This window comes from Helicoverpa armigera, chromosome 8 (genome assembly GCF_030705265.1).
Source record: "Helicoverpa armigera isolate CAAS_96S chromosome 8, ASM3070526v1, whole genome shotgun sequence".
Classification (NCBI taxonomy): Eukaryota; Metazoa; Arthropoda; class Insecta; order Lepidoptera; family Noctuidae; genus Helicoverpa; species Helicoverpa armigera.
Genome location: NC_087127.1, coordinates 1,943,517 through 1,963,529, shown reverse-complemented (window position 1 = coordinate 1,963,529; position 20,013 = coordinate 1,943,517). Strand labels below are relative to the sequence as shown.

Here is a 20,013-nt window from a genome sequence, read left to right as displayed (position 1 = left end):
TGGTTTACAGGTCTCATTTGTTACTGAGTTAAAGAAACGATAATGAATAATTATTCAAATCACGTAATAATACGTAGATACAGACATAAGAACTAGAAAAAGATGCAAATGACAAAATGAGGTAAAACAATGCCTTAATATCCGCAAATGATCGTCACCCTCCACTGTGTCGTATACATAATTATACAATAATAGGTAGGTACTCACTTTTCACAAGGAATACACTCTTCCAAATACAGTACTTTTCCCTCAGGGCAGTCACACTTTGGTCGAATGACAATCGTCGTCAATTACTGGTTGATCAGATGCCTTCCATCAGCCAGTTGCATCAAACACAACATGACCAGTAATGCGATAACCACTACGATATGAATTTTAAAAAGCTTCATGTTGATACCTGCTTACTGCCCAACTGCACAAAACTTTATAAAGATCTTTGTATCCTGCTCCTTATAACGATATAAACTTGTTTGATTTAATCACTAGAACCGGCAACATTTGTGCCGCAAAGCAGGTTAAAGATTCAGAAGGTAAAGTAAACATCTCCCAAGCCTTATTCAAATGAAGCTGGGTTGGATACCAGTCTAACTCCGAAATGTGCTGTAAGTGACTTCTCTATAACCAAAACGTACTAAAAAACAGTACAGTCAAATAAGTTTACCACTCTGAATTCTGGTATGTGATGCCTCTTACTAAAGCACTACTTATGATGTTATTACCAAAGATTTAAACAGACATGTTTAAACCAAAATATCATGTTAAACATCTGTTCTTCTTTTGTAACACCATATATTTTTGACCAAACATTTTGACTTGTTCTGGTCCAATTTCTGATCGGTTATTAGCTATTCTTAAAAACCAGAAGCAGGTTTGTTTAACGAGGAAATTACAAGAAATAGTTTAAATATGAAAATCAACTAAGATTAGTCAAGAACGCGGCAAAATCCTATTCTGTCAAACTATAACATGTCTTGTCACAATGACGTTCGAAAAAAGAATCTTCCAAGCATAGATGCACGGCTGAATGGCGAGGTGTCTATGGTCGCTCGTCTCTGCTGCCCTCTTTGTAACCACTGGCAGCTAACACGGCCTCTCCTGACACCCTGACGTCCTCGGCAGGATCTGGGTGAGCCTGGTTGAGTCTCGGAACACCTGCACATGCAATAAGCGAGTTGGAGCTGGCTCAATTTCGTCATATTTAAATCTCGATTGGTTATCGTGGTCATCATCGGTTTTCTGAGGACATGACACTTTCAGGATAAGAACTATTCGAGGACTTACAAACCTCAAACAAAGTACTAATCCATTTAAAGAAAGAAAAATAAGTAACATCAACTTTAAATCAAATAACAAGTACAAAATGAATAACAGAACACTGGTATACCACCCAGTGACTCGCAAATAAATAACGTCAACTTTAAATCAATTAACAGATACAAAATTAATAACAGAACACTGGTATACCACCCAGTGTAAGTGTGTCGAGTGTAAGGCTGAAACATATTAGTTGTACACATATAAACACACAACATACAAAGAAATCATGTAAATTATTAACCTGGTTTGGAGTGTAAAGCTGAAACATATTAGTTGTAAGAAGAAATACGATTACTTTTACTTATTAGTTAAACCGTGGGTGCAAGCGTGCACTCAAGCGCAAGAAATATGTTATCAAGAACAAATACTCGAACTATACGAAAGTCATAGTCAAGCCAGGGGCTCAAAATATACGGAAGTCATGGTCAAGGCAAGTCATAGTCAAGCCAGTTGTTCAGACTATACAGAAGCCATAAGCCAGGGGCTCAGACTATACGGAAGCCATAAGCCAGAGGCTCAGACTATACGGAAGCCATAAGCCAGAGGCTCAGACTATACGGAAGCCATAAGCCAGAGGCTCAGACTATACGGAAGCCATAAGCCAGAGGCTCAGACTATACGGAAGCCATAAGCCAGAGGCTCAGACTATTCGGAAGCCATAAGCCATGGGCTCAGACCATACAGAAGCCATAAGCCAGAGGCTCAGACTATTCTGAAGGCATAAGCCAGCAGGAGCACCAGCACAGCAGCGCTCGTGCCGCGACGAGCAGCACCGGCATAGCAACGCTTGTGCCGCGACCAGGAGCACCGGCAGAGCAGCGCTCGTGCTGCAATCAGCAGCACCAGCACAGAAGCGCTTGGGCCACGACACGGCCGTTACACATTCTCGTGTATAAGTCTGCGAACAAGCACTTACGACATACATTTCGTTCGGCCACTTCTGACCATCAAAATCTGGAAAGCTTTTCGCTCTCAAAGAAATAAATTCAAGGCAAGACTTAGAAACTATGTCTCAGAAATATCATTATTACTAAACATGTATCAGCAACGCTGAAAACACAACTACCATTACAGTTTTATAAGTTACGTGTAGTTAACTTCACTTCAGCTTTTGCTACACAGAATACTCATATGACAATACCAATGGTTGGTACATTATTACACATTTTTCCTCTAAATACAGCTAAGAGCATAATTACTTCAGATGTGTAATCAAAACAATAGAACAGATCACCTGACCTCAAAGCATGATATGCCAGGTCTGCTATCCACTGGCTTTCACTACCGGAGTATGCCAAATGAGATACTGGCCGTCAGCACTCCGTACAGCATCCAAAGCTTGTGCAGCAGCACAGCACCCGGGGAGCATGAAGTGTCACAGCACTCTTACTATGTCAAACGACACAGCACCTGGAGCGCTTACACCATCACCTCACACAGCTTAGGCTTATCCTCAATACCTGTAGTCAGCAAGCATCTGGCTAAGGTAACCAAAAGTTCAATTGACAGACTCTCAAGCATTGTCATGTTACAGATTTGAACATTAGTTAACATCAAAAATTAATGCAACCGAATTACATAATCAGTAAAAGAAAATAAAAACTAAGGTCTGAAAACAGACTTTCAATTTGTAAATTGTAAAATGGCACCAAAAATCTAGAGCCTGTTGCACAATTTTAACTATTCCATTTCAATGAAAACAATTTGAGTAAGTCAATATCAAATCAGTGTGCATTTATATCACAAAAGCAGTAAACTTATATTTCTGTGTAGGTACTTGTTGAAACTCTCATGAGCAGAAAGATTAGAAATAAATATTATTGGGCTCATTTACACAGTAAGCCTGTTAGTTATCTAACTCAAGTTCTCATACACATTCAGTATGTCTTTAACCAATAAACCACCAAGATGGATTACAAGACATGTATTACATAAAGGCTAAATAAAATCGGATTGATCTCACCATTCACATACAGGTAGGTACATTACAGAATTCTTCCCATAACATCTGGAGCATAGTAGGAGCAAGGCATGTTGTTCACGGATACCACAGCAATACATAGGCAGAAAGTCATTCCACCCAAAACACACGAGAGCAGCATCAGTGTACTAAGCTCGAGCAATTCTCGAGCCGCCTGCATAGCATCTTGAATCCACCAATCTATGCAACGCACTGCAATCCATTACAAAATAAAATAGAACGGCAAAAACTTCGGTAATGGCGGATATCCTTACACCGCGTCGTACTTAGTAAAAGTGCCAATGAATCTAAACTGAAATCAAAAACTTTATAGTGGGAGTGAGACTATCCCACTTCTGATCTTAAAAACCAGAAGCAGGTTTGTTTAACGAGGAAATTACAAGAAATAGTTTAAATATGAAAATCAACTAAGATTAGTCAAGAACGCGGCAAAATCCTATTCTGTCAAACTATAACATGTCTTGTCACAATGACGTTCGAAAAAAGAATCTTCCAAGCATAGATGCACGGCTGAATGGCGAGGTGTCTATGGTCGCTCGTCTCTGCTGCCCTCTTTGTAACCACTGGCAGCTAACACTATATATAGCTATCTGACGAGAGCAAGGTCCTTAACTATGGGTGCATTTTAACATTGACATTTCATTTCCATGACATTTTCATTAATGGGTTGACTACAATAAAGCTTAGCTCCTATACTTCGTTATATTTCTGTTTTTTATTTTATTTGAATCAATTATATAAAGGAAATAACCAAAATTGTTGAAAATCAAGTTTTATTGACATTATGCAAAATGCAGTTTCTGCGAGCTTGTTTCTAAGAAGTAATTATAAAATCGCTATGTGCTATTTATAGAAATTCAATATAAATTTATAATTGCCTTCGGAAATAAATATCTATGATCATTAAAATATATTGCTGCTTCGTACTTATACGTATACCTAATGATCATAATCTCCCGAGCTTTTTCACAACTATGTTGGGGTCGCCTTCCAGTCTAACCGGATGCGGCGGAGTACCAGTGCTTGACAAGGGGCGTGCCTATCTGTCCACCTCAACCCAGTTACCAAGGTAACCCAATACCCCTTGTTTAGGCTGGTGTAAAAATTACTGGCTTCCCCTAAAGTCTACCCATTAAGACTGCCAAGGATGTTCATTGACAGCCGGGATCTACAGTTTAACAAGCCCACCGAAACACAAACATTGATGTTTAAGATATTACTTAGTAAGTACATACAATCTTAGAAAAGTTGCATCGGTACTTGCCTGGAATCGAACCCACGCACTCGTACTTCAGTGGTTGATCCTTTCCCCACTGAGCCACTAAGACTTTTTTATGTATATATATCTAATGATGAATCTAATATGAATGACCTTTAAAAACATAGGTAGGTAATGTTACATAATATTTTATATAGAGGTAGGTGTTGTTTTAACTTGAACCAAGGACTTTATTCTTGACTTGATCAAAATGAAATTACACAAATAAATTATAAAGTTTCAAGGTCAAACCCGGAATTTAACAAACCAGTGAAGACGATATCATTTTCTTCTAAATACACCTATATTTCACCAATAAGTTTAAAGATGCCAATTGGTCATTGTTAATTCATGAGCAATTTAACACTTAAAAATTACATAATCAATTAACTACTTTATTTATAGAAAGACGCCAAACATACTTTGAACACAGGGAACTATTGAAAAGATTCAATTACAATTGACATTAAAACGGTGAAATATCGATGTTACTTAGAATGTTGCAAATAAAGTTTATAAATTGACGAGGATCTGCAAATAATAGTATGTATACCCCTGTTCCCAGTACCAGACATTTGCTTTTATGCACTCGCAAAGATCATCAGCTACCTAGTTTTTTCCCAACTATGTCGGGGTTGAATTCCATTCTCACTGAATGCAACTTAGTGCCTGTGTTTTACATGAACTGTTTTACATGCCTCTTTAACCCAGTCATCTGAACCATCTAATACTTACCTCGGTAAGACTGGTTGTCAGACTTTCTGACTTCTGCTTTCTATTTGACCAACAATGATCCTTATAAACATTATAATTAGTTCTGGAAGACAAGTTTACGCTAAAGCTAATAAAACAAATGACAAAAGATACATATTTTATTTCGGATAATAATTACATTATCTCATATTAATATATAAAAAACATACATTAAATGGAACGGAACTAACATATTTTTATTAACTAAGTATATTATACTTAGTTAGTAGTGCAGTCCACTTTTTTTATAAATTAGGTTACATAATTACTAGCAAAATGAATGTAGACAATTAAAATAACTAAAATTTGCACTGAGTTGAATATTGGTGGGGACCTTGGGCTCAGCATTATACATAAAATATCAAAAGACCTCATCAATCCAGAGCGAGCTTCCGAAGATATTCGAAGCCAAGCCAAGCCAAGGTTTTGGATATTTTGTAATTTTGACAAAAATGTCAGACACACCAAAATTGTAGATGATTAAATTATATACAAAATTAACAATATATTCTTTTCATATCGATATGATGCTTGCATATATATATTTTCCAATGCAAGAGATAATGTCATAAAATATATTATATCTCTGAAAATACTTTCAATTGATTATTAGTATGTTAGGAAGATACATATATTACACTGTCAAAACTTAATGTAATTAAATCACCTGTCTAAGCCAAAGCACCGACATACATACATGAACATGATTCTACTATTTGGTATCTTCGTTCGCATTCGCCATCTAAGAACTTTTTTACCCTGAAACAATGCAAAAATACTCAATATATAAGTCAGATATATAATAAATATATCCTATATATATATATTGTATATATATACACCATAAGAATAAAATACAAAATCTATGAGAGTGACGACTACTCAATTAGGAAGAAGAGAGTTTAAATAAGGGGAATAAAACGAGCGATTAAAAAAAAGCTTTGCGACTGATGATGACATACTGTATTAATAACTTGAGCGGTATGAATTTGAGTAAGCAAAAAATTAACTAAACTAACAAAGAATAAAAAATACTGATTAATAATAAAATCCAGAACTTTGAATAATGAAGGCGGACTTTGCGCTTAAAGGAATACTTATTGGATGCCTTTTTTATGTCAAGGGGAAGGGCGCTTCAGAGTTTTATAGTACCCGAAACAAAAGTATACGTCGAAGACATACTCGATTATGACACATCAATTTTGAAAGTATTTTGCATTTTTTTTATTATTTAGCGCTTTTGGGGCACTGTAATTTATTAAAATATGATTTATAAATCTAGACGTGGTTGCAGACGAACACAATAATCGCATTTATCTATATTTATTTATTTAACAATTTATGTACACACACAGAATACAGAGAAGAAGACAAATAGAACAGATTGTACCTACAAAGGCAGAGCTATACTTATTTATATAACGAAGTTTTTTGATTGAACATGCGAACCTCAGTAAGTACCTACTGGCCGGATTTTCAAAATCTTTCAGTAAATGATAGGCCGTTTATCGTTTATAAAAACCTTTTACAACAAATATAAAGTCCTTAAAACCATTTTTTTATTGCCCGTTTTTTGCAAAAGAGTTTATTATGCTCGTAGAATATGCTTACAAAGAATGTTGGTATGCAGATGATGAAATAAATATTCTATATACATGATATATACTCACCCTTCGAAAGTAAGACACATTCCGTAGCAGTAGTACGAATCACTCGCGCAAATGTTAGATCCAGGGTGTATAGCCATTTGTCGCTTGACTCTTGTATGACCGGTGACTTCTAATTGATTGTTGACTGGGTGCGCCGAACAAAATGTGACCAAGAACGCACTAACCACCAACACAATATTATAAATGTTAGAGAAATTCATGTTGACACGTTCTCACTCGTCCACGGCACTAAACGGTATGTAAAACCACAAGCTCGCAAGAGCTGTTATATACTTATTGAGGCCTATATCTGCTTATTCATGTGACTAATAAATAAATGAGTCAAAACAAAATATCTATTTGTAAAGTCTTATGACAATATGTGTGACTTGTAGGCACTAAGGATTATTATCCTCATAGATAAGGTTCATATGTGAAACAATGAAACAAAACTATGTCATATAATGAAAATGCAGACCTATTTTCTTCAGTGGCGGAATGAAAAAAATCGTCATACCTAGTTGTTTTTCGCTTGCTCTTTAGTTAAACTAAGAGTACCTCACACTGCAGAGCCGACGGAAGGATGTTTTTTTAAAGAAAATCATGAATTCAATCATCATGATTTTTTTAGTCGGTCTGAAGCCGACCAAATACCTGATAATTCGTGTGAGTACTAATTCATTCTCATAGTGATTTGTGAGCCCAAATAAATTACCGGCTGACTAAAAGTTCAAGTATCAATTAGCTAACTTGCCAAAAGTTTTCAGCTAACTTTAAAATAAAAAATGACTTTTACACAAATTAAAAACATATAACTGAATTCCAAAATTCTTCTTATAAATATTAAAGATATATTCCGAAAATGAACTTGTTATTAAAATTCTGAGTCAATTAAGAGGATTTATGAACATGACAGACTTTCTGAGCCATATAATCCGTTTCCCGCTCTCACGCTTCATTTCACGGAATTAAAACGGATTTCCAACGGCAAAGTAATTCCAATACCTCCAAGCTAATACCTTAAGTTTATCATTTTTTTTTTTCAATTAGAGGATATCTTTTTCGATGTCATTACAAGGAAAACTCAGTTGAATTACTTGTTCAGTTCTTTAATTGTTATAGATAGGTATTAAGAGATAAGGAAAACATTTAACTAATAAACAAACACCATTAATTGTAAAGTTTACGACTTTATTTCATGAATTAATTAACAATTTTCCTCATTTACTTTAAAATTATATGATTCATATACGGCCCGAGCACCGCTGCAATAAATGCATATGCGTTTCTCATTAACATTAACTCCTATGCACCTTTGGCACGTAGGTACACCAGCCGACCTCACTCAAGGGTCGAGTAGTTTTCAGTGCTTTCACCCTGGTGGATTTCTAGCCCAGCACAGTCCAAGGGCAAAAATCTGTCGCTCGGTTCTACAGCTTTTTTACATTCGCCGATTTTTCAAATATTCAACTAACTAAGCGACAATGTCATTTAAATATCGAGCGGAAAATCGGCCAGTGTGAAAGCGCCGTTTAGCTTCCTTTGACACACGTGCATCTTGGTGGTAATAGCGCTCAGGACAGCCACAGAATTCCTTCACCAACACCCTCTTCCGTGGTGATGCAAGGTGCAATGTGTATTGTGTGTATACATATGTTTGTAAAAATAACAGCTCTACTCAAGGTAATAATTTCGACACAATATTTCTATTTTTTTTCTTCTTCCGTGTGCAAAAACAGAATTTGTGAGGAAAATCTTACAATTAACCTGATGAAACTTTATTTTTTATATAAAAATAGATATAATTTCAGCGATTATGATTCTTCATTCTCCTACTAACTTGACTCCAGTTCAATAAAATAAAATTCAGGGTCCATTTTGAGAAGAGGTCTATTTTTGACAATATGGGCACTCGTCTGCGTCTGTTGAATTTTTATATCTGAAAAACAAAGAAAAATAATGCTATATTAAACATTCAATCTAGTGAGTAGTGGGTGATTATGATTATGATGAGCGTAAGATTGCAGATTCGATTCCCAGGTTGGGCAAAATAGTGAAACCTTTTTGTTTATTAAGAGTCCTTTAAAAATAGATCACACAAACGTACCTAAACCATATTTTTATGAAGTCAGTTAATATAAAATCTTCCTTCTTTACCTAAATCTTTTAAACTAAAGTATAAATGCAAAATTAAATGTACAAGATAACGGGTTTTTATTAAAAACATTGTAAGATGAGATCTCCGTTAGTACAATTTGCCAGTATCAGTGTTATGAGTCTTAATAATAGATGCACATAAATGCAATATCTTGCAATAAGGAAAAGATCAGATGTCTGAATTATTTATCAGAAAAGCGTGTATCTGCCTAACAATGTAACATAACTACAGGATTTATGTAAAAAAAGTCTTGTTATGAGGCAAAACAGTGGCAACAAATGTATCTGTCAGTGGACATTTATATGCACATCATAGAACTCATACGATTTGTATAGCCATCTAGGTACTGGCATACCCATCAAAAATGCTATGTAGCTATGCTATGTTTGTGACATTGTTCTAGGCTATGCAAGCACCATCGCAACTTTACAAAGTTATATATACATTTTAAGACCAAAGACACCAATGACTGAGAAAAGGTGAATGAAGGAATAAGGCCTTGAAGAAACAACAGAACAAGGATTGAGCAGACGAGCACGCTTTATGATGATTAACGCTCATTCCTCCACTCATCATCTGCCGAGCCTTGTCCCAACTATATTGGGGTCGGCTTTCAGTCTAACGGGATGCGGCTGAGCAATAATTTGACTGCGACTGCCTATCTCACCTCCGAAACACAGTCATTGGTATCTAAGATATACTTAGAAAGTACAAACAAACTTAGAAAAGTTGCATTGGTACATACTTGCCTGACCTGGAATCCACCCTACTACTTGAGAGGTTGGTTCTTAACCCACTAGGCCACTACGACTTTTTTCAACGCTCCTCTCTAGGTGGAAATTCACACTGCGGTAACACAATAAAAAAGCTGATGTTGAAAATTTATTATGTACTTACTCTTCACAAGTTACGCACTTCTGTATCAGGAATACATGATTTTTTGGGCACAAACAACTCGGGTTCATAAAGGCTTGCCTTTTGACCCTCGAGTGTGAATTATTGTCTATCAATTGTTTCACTGTTGGCAAACTTGCCGTCCACACTGTGGCTGATACCAACGCCATAAAAAATACTAATAAAAATAACTTCATGATGAAAACGTGTCTGTCTCAATGTCTGAGAGGAAAATAGTTCATTTTAATAATTCCATGACTTTATATACCGGTCGTGGAGCGTGAAGTTAGCTAATTAGCTGTGCAGTAAAAAATGGTATTCCCGCGCAGTCACATACTAACTTCATACTCGTCGGAATACATAGGTTAAGTAATTAATTTGGCCTTGGACGACCGAGCGTGGCTTCAAGCCACCCTTCCGATCAGATTCGGTGGCCTCGGTGTCCGCAAAATTTCCAGTTTAAGTCTACCGGCGTTCCTATCCTCGGTCTGCGGCACTAAGGAGTTGACCAGAAAAATTTTAGCCCCTTCACTGGTCGATTCTGAGGTGCCGTGTCTGACTGATGGCATGAACGCCTGGAAAGTGGCTTGCCCAAACACAGCCTTCCCTGAAAACCCGGCTTCCCAGAGACAGTGGGACGAGCCGCTCTGCAGATTGACGAGAAATAAACTAATTGAAACATCTGTCAATACTGCTGAGCGTGCCCGCCTACTGGCTGTGGGAGAGTGGGAGTCAGGGCTATGGCTTCACGCACTGCCGTCACCCAGCGTTGGGACCATGCTGGGTGACACTACATCCGGCTCGCTACATGCCTACGCCTCGGCGCTCCCACTGCGGCTCCGCATCGCTGCCAGTGTGGTGAATCTGTGGACCGCCTTGGGCACCATGGTCTTTCCTGCAGCAAAAGTGCTGGTCGCATGGCACGACACGCCAGCATAAATGACATTATCCGTCGTGCTCTTGTCACCGCCGGAGTGCCAGCCATTTTAGAACCCAGAGGCTTGGCACGCGACGATGGCAAGAGACCAGACGGGATGTCTATAATGCCTTGGAAGATGGGAAGGTCTTTGGTGTGGGACGCAACCTGCGTCGACACCCTTGCACCTTCCCACCTTCCCAGTACGGCGAGCTGTGTCGGTGCAGCTGCTGCGGCCGCGGAAAACCTCAAGCGGCACAAATATGTAAACCTCACCGGCAATTGCATTTTTGAGCCGTTTGGGGTTGAAACCCTGGGACCATGGGGCCCAAGTGCCCACAGACTATTTCGAGAAATTAGTAAGCGATTAGTGGAGTCCACTCGTGACCAAAGGGCTGGCCTATACTTCGGTCAAAGGATATGCATTGCCATCCAGCGTGGCAATGCAGCCAGCCTTTTGGGCACGATCCCAGCTGACAGCGATGCGGATGAATATTTTGATACCTAGTTTTAATATTTCCCTATTATAGATTAATATTGATTTTTATGAATGAATAAATAACAATCTTAAAAGGTTAAGTAATACTAATAAAAATAATAGAGTTGAATATACTACAGACTAGCTTCTGGCGTCTTAATCACACACACTTTTCCGATACAAAAATCTACGGTAAAACCGTGTCTATGGAGGTATGCACAGTCAGTACAATATATTCAATTACTTATTGACTTGAGGTTCGCTATGTTAGGGTCGGCTTTCAATCTAACCGAAAGATATGCACAAAGTTGATTAAAAATCATCCCTGAATGTTAAGGGTCAGGCGCCAGAAAGTCTGATAGCCCATCGTCTTGATACGACGTGTGTTACTTACTCTAGTCTAGTGTTACCCATTTGTAGTCGTCATAATGTAGAACGCTTAAAAATATAGTTATTTATGTTATAATGTAAAGATATATAACACTAATACTTGCACGGAACTATATATTTAGTAATCTGTGCTGTACGGGATAAGACTCCAAGATAGTAAAATCACATTATAAGAATTATTATTCTTGTTTTTCTTTTCTAATTTATCGCCAAATCCTTGAGAAAAGTTTCCATAGATACTTATCCTCCAATCGGTCATTCATTGCTATTTAAGTTATACAGGTATTTGCGTAATGGCTCCTGTATGCATCAGCTACTGTTAAAGGCTAAACAGGTTTTAATAAATAGTTCCTGTAATAGCTTGAATAACCATAATATGATAAACGAAAAAAAACTCAAAAGTATGATTTATTAAAATAATGGGTTTCATTTTTATTACATAACTTTTCTTAAACATGATGACTGAGAGCACACTACAAACTTTTAATTTTTTTGGGCTTATTTTATTTAAACCGGTATAAATAAATTCCTGTATGTGCAAATAAATAATTAATTAGCATTTGTCATAACGCAAAAATAGTATTTTCCTTCTTCGTCATAATGTTTTTATTCGCAAATCGGGCACGAGTCTGCCTCTGTAGCCTTTTTGTATCTGAAAACATACAAAAAAAGGCTATGTAATCTTATGAACAAACATGTAAGTAGTATGGGAAAGTAAAATAGAAATAGTCAATTACTATTTTCAGTATGAGGTTACGGATTCCATTCATAGATTGGACAAAATTGTATTGTTTAAACTTTTTGCAGCCAAAGAAGGCCTGTTAAGACAAAGTCGTTATTTTGTCCGTGAATATTTATTAATTTTGCAATGTATGAAGGACAAAATTATATAATAGGAAAACAAGTACGTGAGACAAGACATGACTGAAAATCCAAGACCAACTTTACTTATGTGGGCGAAAAAAGTAGCATACTGAATAAATAATCGGAACAAACATTTCTATTAAAATCGAAAATACAATAATGGTGTACTTACTGTTCACAAGTTATGCACTGCGTTCTTAGAAAAAGCATGTTTTCTGGGCACCGACATTTCATTTTTCCAACAAACCACTGCCTTTTGAACCTCAAATGTGGCTTTTGATCTACCAATTGTTTCACTCGCGGTACTTTTGCCGACCATATTGTGGCAAATATTGATACGAAAACAAATATAGTTAGCAGTAGCTTCATAATGAATACGTGTGTGGTCGACGGCTAAGAGGAAATTACTTATTGCAGCTACTCCATATATTTATATACTAGGTCGTGTAATGTTATGTAAGACAATTTGCGGCGCAGTAAACAGTGTTATTAATAACATTTTAAGTGCATAGTCATATAGCTAACTTTAGGCACGTCGTTTTGTCAAGCGTATACCCATACATAGGTACTTTGTAATTATAATGTACTTCACAGTGCAAACAATTCTGATTTCATTGTAATGATACATGACATGCTGTAAGCATACTAGGCAATGAGTCAGCCTCGTTTATTTATTTAACTTTTTCGAGAAGACAGGGAAATTAATTCAATAAAAATATTAATTAATCCATTCAATTAAACACACAGTGGCAACAATCATGACAAACCTTATCAGAAACTTAGGTATTAGCGCATTTTCTAAACTTATTTTAATAACGCATTGTTGTCATGTTATATTTTAGGTTTGTTTGTTACTCTTGCATGGAGATACTAATTGATGTATCATAATAACATTTATACGAACTTAAATTTCTATTCCATCAGTATACCTACCCAATGCTACCGGTGCAAAGTTACCTATTGGAAGCAAAATGCCGACCGCACGCGCAGCAACTTTATGAAATCGGTGGATATCCGAGAGAGATTGGAGATGCTGCCGTCGCTTCGATCCAAAACGAGGCCATGTAGTACATATAAAACAGACGCTGCGTGGCACGTGCGGGCGACAGTTGCAGTCGGCAACTCGATTACATAACGTATCTTAACGGTGCATCCTTTGTGATCGATACGAATGCAAAGCGTCGCAGTAACAACAAATAGTCGATTAAATTCCTTTGAAGTGGCCAACGTGACATCGTGCGGTACAGCAGTGGCCGAAGCGTACATCTACCTATCAGTTCGCCTCGGATCGATTCATGTTCGCGGTTTGCCAACACAGGACGCCGAAGGTCGTACAGGACGGATGACCTTTTGGGATGGTAACCGCAGAAAACCAAACTGATTTCATAGACATAAATAATTAACTATTCTTTATAGAGCAGCATAATGTACCGAATACACTTGTATGAGAACAAATGTTTAACTACAACCAAATAACAGAACCTTTTTAACCAAAATGGGTCAAATCGTAACCGTTATAACTGAGAGACGAATACGCAAATACAAGCTACCGTCCTTGAAGCATTGTAAATATACTTTCGGAAACCCGTTCTGGGCACATCACTATGCATATTTTGATGTGTTTAGTATATAAGAAGATTATTCAATCGTGTCTCGTCATTCGTCTGTGCGTTATCTAGTGACAATGAAGCTCTATGTGTTTTTGTTTGTGGTGCTAACCGCGATGGTGACCATGGCATTCGCTTACCCTGGGAAGTTTAACACGCCTGAGAAGTGTCCCGCGGGCTACATTCGAGTAGCTGACAAATGTTTTACTAGAGGAGTAAGTACTAGCTATAGACGTAGCTTTAATTTAAGTGTGTGTGCGTTTAAACGGCTCCTAGCTGCATAAGGATTCAGTTCATCAACAACATAAACGTCAGTTTTACTTAAAACAACTGTAGGGTGTATTAAAACTACTAACACCCAAATAATGAAACGCCACTCGATAGTAAGTTCCTTCATCTAAAAACTAAATAATATCTAAGTAGCATTTGAATTTTAAAGGGAAGAACTTTATTGATTCACGACATGCTTAAAACAAATTAAAGATGAGATACTCCGAATATCATTAATTGTAAAAAAAAACTATATTACATGACAATACCTACTAACCTTGGACTAAAAATCAAGCTATAAAAATTCTGCATTAATTAAGTTATTCTCGTGCAATACGAGTTTGATTGGAACTGGTTTTCTAACTGGTTTTATAAAAACATAAACAAATCATTATTTACCGCTCAGTATCCCTTATGTAATCCGAATACAAGTTTTATTCAATATATTTTTATTTCGAGAAATCCTTGAGAAAATTTTCCATAAAGATTCTAAAATACAATCGTTAATTTAAATGTCAATCATCTCATAGCAGTTTTACATGCATATATGTATAAAAGATAGAATATTATCATGTTTAAAGGTAAAATACAGCTTGTTGAATAGAATCGATTCATTGATAATAACCTGCCCATGTTAATTAGTCAGGCATAACTTATTTTGTTATTTATAACTCCCGCAAAGATAAGAATGTTAAGCGTACATAATTATAAAGTTCGACAAATTCGTTTGTGGCAGTGCTATTGTTTATGCGAGTAGGCATTGCTTACGTACCCCCTTAACCTCAGTCCAAGAGAGCTTTACAAATAAGTTTGCCAACTACTAGTCCTATAGAAGAAGATTTCTACAAAAAAGGTGTATACCGCCAGTTTCGTGGCCGGCTACGTGACACCAGTCAGCGAAACATGACGTCGACACTTTCTGTGCATTTGCACAAGTTAAGCAGATATACAAAGAGGGTCAAACCTAATAAAATCAAATAAATACTGTAATGTACTGAAGAACGCCATTAATGAGTCAGTCAGTACAAACAACGTTAGTTTTCCTTGAAACCTTTCAACTGCACAAAATATTCTGTAGCCCAATTTTTTATCTCTGCTTTACTAAAATGATTCCTGTAGCTAAATCACTGAACAGATATGGTTATTATTTTTCAATTCCCTATACCTCTAGGTAGTCTAACATAAAGTACCTATGTATGATAGGATTTAATGTGATTAGGTTTAACGCATCCATAATATATGGGCCATAGATGTCTAAATAAATAGTTAACAGAATAAAAAAAACTTACCTACCGAATTGAGAAGAGATTTTGTAGTGAAGCCTTATTATATATACCTTCTATAAGTACATATTTAAACGAGATTCTTTATCCCACTGCTGATGTATTCCGGCAATATTTGTCATGTCATGACATACATATTGTTGTATGTTTCATTTATTGTTACTATATAAAAATATATTTGTCCCCAGAAACTGTGATGCGGAAGAATGGAGACGTCCAAGATTTGAAACCTGACCGAACATCTGTAAAAAACAATAAACGCTTAACCGAATAAAACAGTGTTTATATTTTGCCTAATCCCGTAAAGAAATATAGGTGCACAAATAAACATAATGTTTGTAAAATTCTAAAATTAGTCGACTTGCTGTTAGTTGATACTCCTACCTTAAGCGGGAATTACACATACCTATTGTCTCGATAAAGGGAAACCCTTTAACGAAATCAAAACATGTTCAAAACCACAACTATAATTTAATTTGAATAAGGAACCACAAATAATTTATAAATTATTTTACACATTATTTACACTACCATTATCTACCTAAACACAAACATTATTTAAACAAGGAAAAATTTATTGTTTATTCAATATGTAACTCGTAAATATATTTTATTAAATACTTACCCGAAAGCTATGATCAGAGAAAAGATGCATAAAATATACAAACACGATCATTATTTCAACCCAGGTTGCAATCAATTGACAACTAAAGACAACCAATAAAAAAATCACGTTTGCCATTAATTCATGCATAAATATAGACCTGTGTGTATCTGCCGATGACCTAAAGATAATATTCATTCTTATTATAATTTGCAATGCAAATATGACCTTTACTCCTCCAATACTAAGAAGATTATTACAATATTTTAAGCTGCCCAACCAGCAGCTATTTAATTTGCTCAATTATGGTCTTAGATTACTATGAACAGAATTAAAATAAAACCATCATAAAGTTTTTGTACTCGTTTTTTCTGTGATTATTCACTGTGCTACGAAATTTTCGTAGCGCGTCGTAGCATTTTACGTAGCAACCGTAGCAATCAAAAAATATATTGCTCAAGAATACTGTAATAAATATAACGTGTATTCGTATGTTCGTACGTCATATTATGAATAATACTTACTGTTACAATCCAGCTATAGTCCAGTTGCTATTAATAAATTAAAATGACCTCGAAGGAGGTTAACGATCGCCGCAAAAACCTTATTTCACAGCCATTTAATATCCAATTTTAAAATATTATGTAATAATGAATTCAAACTTGTTCTTTAAGAATATTCGTGTTGCCGAATCGTTTAAATCAATTAATGATATGATACCTACGTTTTGTTAAAAGGTATTTTTATTAGCAAATTGGATTGGTGTGGCAGAGTCATGCTTTGCCTATATTTATGTATTTTACTACCGTGCAAAACAGTAAACCCTGCCAGATGACCGACGACAGTATAATTAAATTGGAGCACATAGATACATGATTATGCTCATACATTTTTTATTTAATATCGACCATGTAAAGATCCAGATCTTAAGTATATAATCGTGGCATGGTGGTACACTTATCCAATATCTTTTAACGAATATTCAACTTGTTTGGCCCACCACTCTTTCTCGAGGAAAATTATAGTTAACTACTTAATTCGGGGAGTTTAAGTAGTGTCCATTGAACCCAGTTGATACCTAGTTGAACTATTGAATTTATCATGTGCGAGAAAGGAACGTATATCATAAACACCCAGTAAAAGAAACTATTGAATTTATCTCGAGAGGGAATAGAACTCACTACTAAGTTAAACATACCTGTATGGTGTAAGCTATGTGACGCAACAACAGCAGCATGATGGGAGAGGCGAGGAGGACGAGAGCCAGGATCGCCACTCCGATGCCGAGGGTCCGACGAGCTACCCACACCACTTGCCGCCCCGACCAACTGAAAATTATTATAAAGAGTATTTTATTTACAAACGATGAACAGTGAAACCTACTCATTTATAAAAATATCATCATCATCAGCTTTTTTGATGCCCCACTGCTGGGCACAAGCCTTCTCTCCCACTAGTCACCGACTTGCTATATACAAAGTTATAAAATAATAAAATATTAGGTATAAGTATTTACAATTACAATTTCAGACTTAACAATAATATTTCTTTTAACGGCCACGTTGTAGTTATGGTAAAAACTAAGTTTAAAATGCTTTGTTAAAAGCGTAATCTTCAAAAAAAGAAAAGGATAGAATACTAGATGTGTACCTCATCAACGTTTCTTGATTAAAATTAAAACATCATATACAAGTTTTTTTTGTCTTTGCAATTGTTTGAATAAGTAGTAATCATCGAGCATAATAATATTGGAAATAAGAAAACATTTTAAAAACAACAATTTAATATCAAATAATTCCATCCATACTTTTGGTAGTGTTCGCGTGGTACAATATTTACAGTATTACATGTTGATACTAGATGGCGCTGTACGATGGGAGGCGAATCCTGAATCGCGCTATGGTTTCGTTACACTGCGAGACATAATAACCGAAAAGAATATATTTCAGACTACGGGAGTTCATGCAGCTTCTAAAGAAGCAAATTTTTTGAAAATCGTCTCTTTTAGAGACGATTTATTAATACCACAGGTAACCTTAATAGTTATGTTAATATGTACTTCGAAAGTTTAGACAGCAATTTCTTCCGTACGCGTAGAGTTGTATGCTGCTGTGTTTGTTAATGTTGTATGCCATCTACCTATTAGTTCCAGTACAACATTAATTGGTCTGGGCTACATTAATGGGTATTTTATTATTTTACACCTGGTTAACGTTCACCAGAATAGACGGATAAGCGCACCAAACTTTCAGTATCACACATGACACACACGCACCGCAAGAAGTCCTTGTAATTTAGTAACAACGTTCGGAGCGTAATTTGTGAACCACAGATAATTAGCAATGAAAACAAAACAAAAACAATGGCATGATTCACTGACTTTTAGTCTAATATACCAATTAACATGACACACCTCCAAGATTGCTTGAATCTTGAATGAGTCATTGCTGATGTTTCATTAAGTTTTGAGTTACTCATCACGCAATAAAACGCTTATTTTTTATTCTAATTACCTTTAGGTATTATTTAGATATTGGACAGGTCATACATCATCATCATCAGCCTATCGCAGTCCACTGCTGGACATAGGCCTCTCCAAGTGCACGCCACTGAGATCGATTTTCGGCTTCTCGCATCCAGCTCCTGCCAGCCGTCTTGCGCAAGTCATCACTCCACCGTGCCTGAGGACGTCGTACACTACGTTTGCCGAGGCGCGGTCTCCACTCTAGAACTCGTTTACCCCAACGGTTATCGGTTCTTCGGCTAATATGGCCAGCCCACTGCCACTTCAGCTTGCTGATTCGGTAGGCTATGTCGATGACCTTGGTTCTCTGACGGATTACCTCATTTCTGATGCGATCCCTCAGAGAAACGCCGAGCATAGCTCTTTCCATAGCCCGCTGAGCGACTTTAAACTTGTGGACCAGCCGTACCGTCAGTGTCCACGTTTCGGCTCCGTAAGTCATGACAGGTAGGACGCACTGATTGAAGACTTTTGTCTTTAGGCACTGTGGAATCGACGATGTTAGGACTCGACGTAGCTTCCCAAATGCAGCCCAACCCAACTGAATTCTCCTATTCACCTCGTCCTCAAAGTTGTTTCTACCTAACTGCAATGTCTGCCCGAGGTATACATATTTCCGAACAACTTCGAGAACGGCGCCGTGTATCGCAATCGGTTCCGGTAGAACATGTTCATTGAACATGACCTTGGTTTTGTCCAAGTTCATCCGTAGGCCGATGCGTAGAGAAGATTCAGCCAGGTCGTTAAGCATCTGTTGTAGGTCCTGCAGCGTTTCCGCCATGATGACGATATCGTCAGCAAATCTCAAGTGAGAGATGTGTTCGCCATTGATGTTGATGCCGCGTCCTTTCCAGTTCAGCGTCTTGAACATATCCTCCATTGCATTAGTGAACAGTTTCGGGGAAATAACATCCCCTTGTCTCACTCCTCGATGCAACGGTATGGGCCTTGTTTGCTGATTCTGTACTTGGACGGACATTGTAGCGGCTTTGTAGAGACATCTCATCACTTGGATGTATCGCCAATCTACTTGACAACGCTGCAGGGACTCCAGAACAGACCAGATT

General features: G+C 36.9%; 1 protein-coding gene and 3 long non-coding RNA genes across 5 annotated transcripts in view; all 4 read right to left on the bottom strand.

Moving 5' to 3' along the window:
• Positions 1–20,013, bottom strand: part of LOC110383342 (uncharacterized) — a 105,805-nt gene that overhangs the window by 10,208 nt on the left and 75,584 nt on the right. For both annotated transcript variants that reach the window (XM_021344123.3, XM_049837971.2), the window contains one exon: positions 17,621–17,750. In XM_021344123.3, coding sequence (XP_021199798.3) covers positions 17,621–17,750 — 130 coding nt within the window. The remainder of the gene's footprint in view (positions 1–17,620; positions 17,751–20,013) is intronic.
• On the bottom strand, positions 4,054–7,969 carry LOC135117263 (uncharacterized). Its single transcript, XR_010276753.1, has 2 exons — positions 6,980–7,969; positions 4,054–6,068 (listed from the first exon to the last, which is right to left on the bottom strand). It is a non-coding gene; the product is annotated as an uncharacterized LOC135117263 (long non-coding RNA).
• LOC110383367 (uncharacterized) lies at positions 8,129–10,240 on the bottom strand. The gene is made up of 2 exons (XR_002430065.3): positions 10,014–10,240; positions 8,129–8,897 (listed from the first exon to the last, which is right to left on the bottom strand). It is a non-coding gene; the product is annotated as an uncharacterized LOC110383367 (long non-coding RNA).
• On the bottom strand, positions 12,395–13,189 carry LOC110383359 (uncharacterized). The gene is made up of 2 exons (XR_007510685.2): positions 12,831–13,189; positions 12,395–12,446 (listed from the first exon to the last, which is right to left on the bottom strand). It is a non-coding gene; the product is annotated as an uncharacterized LOC110383359 (long non-coding RNA).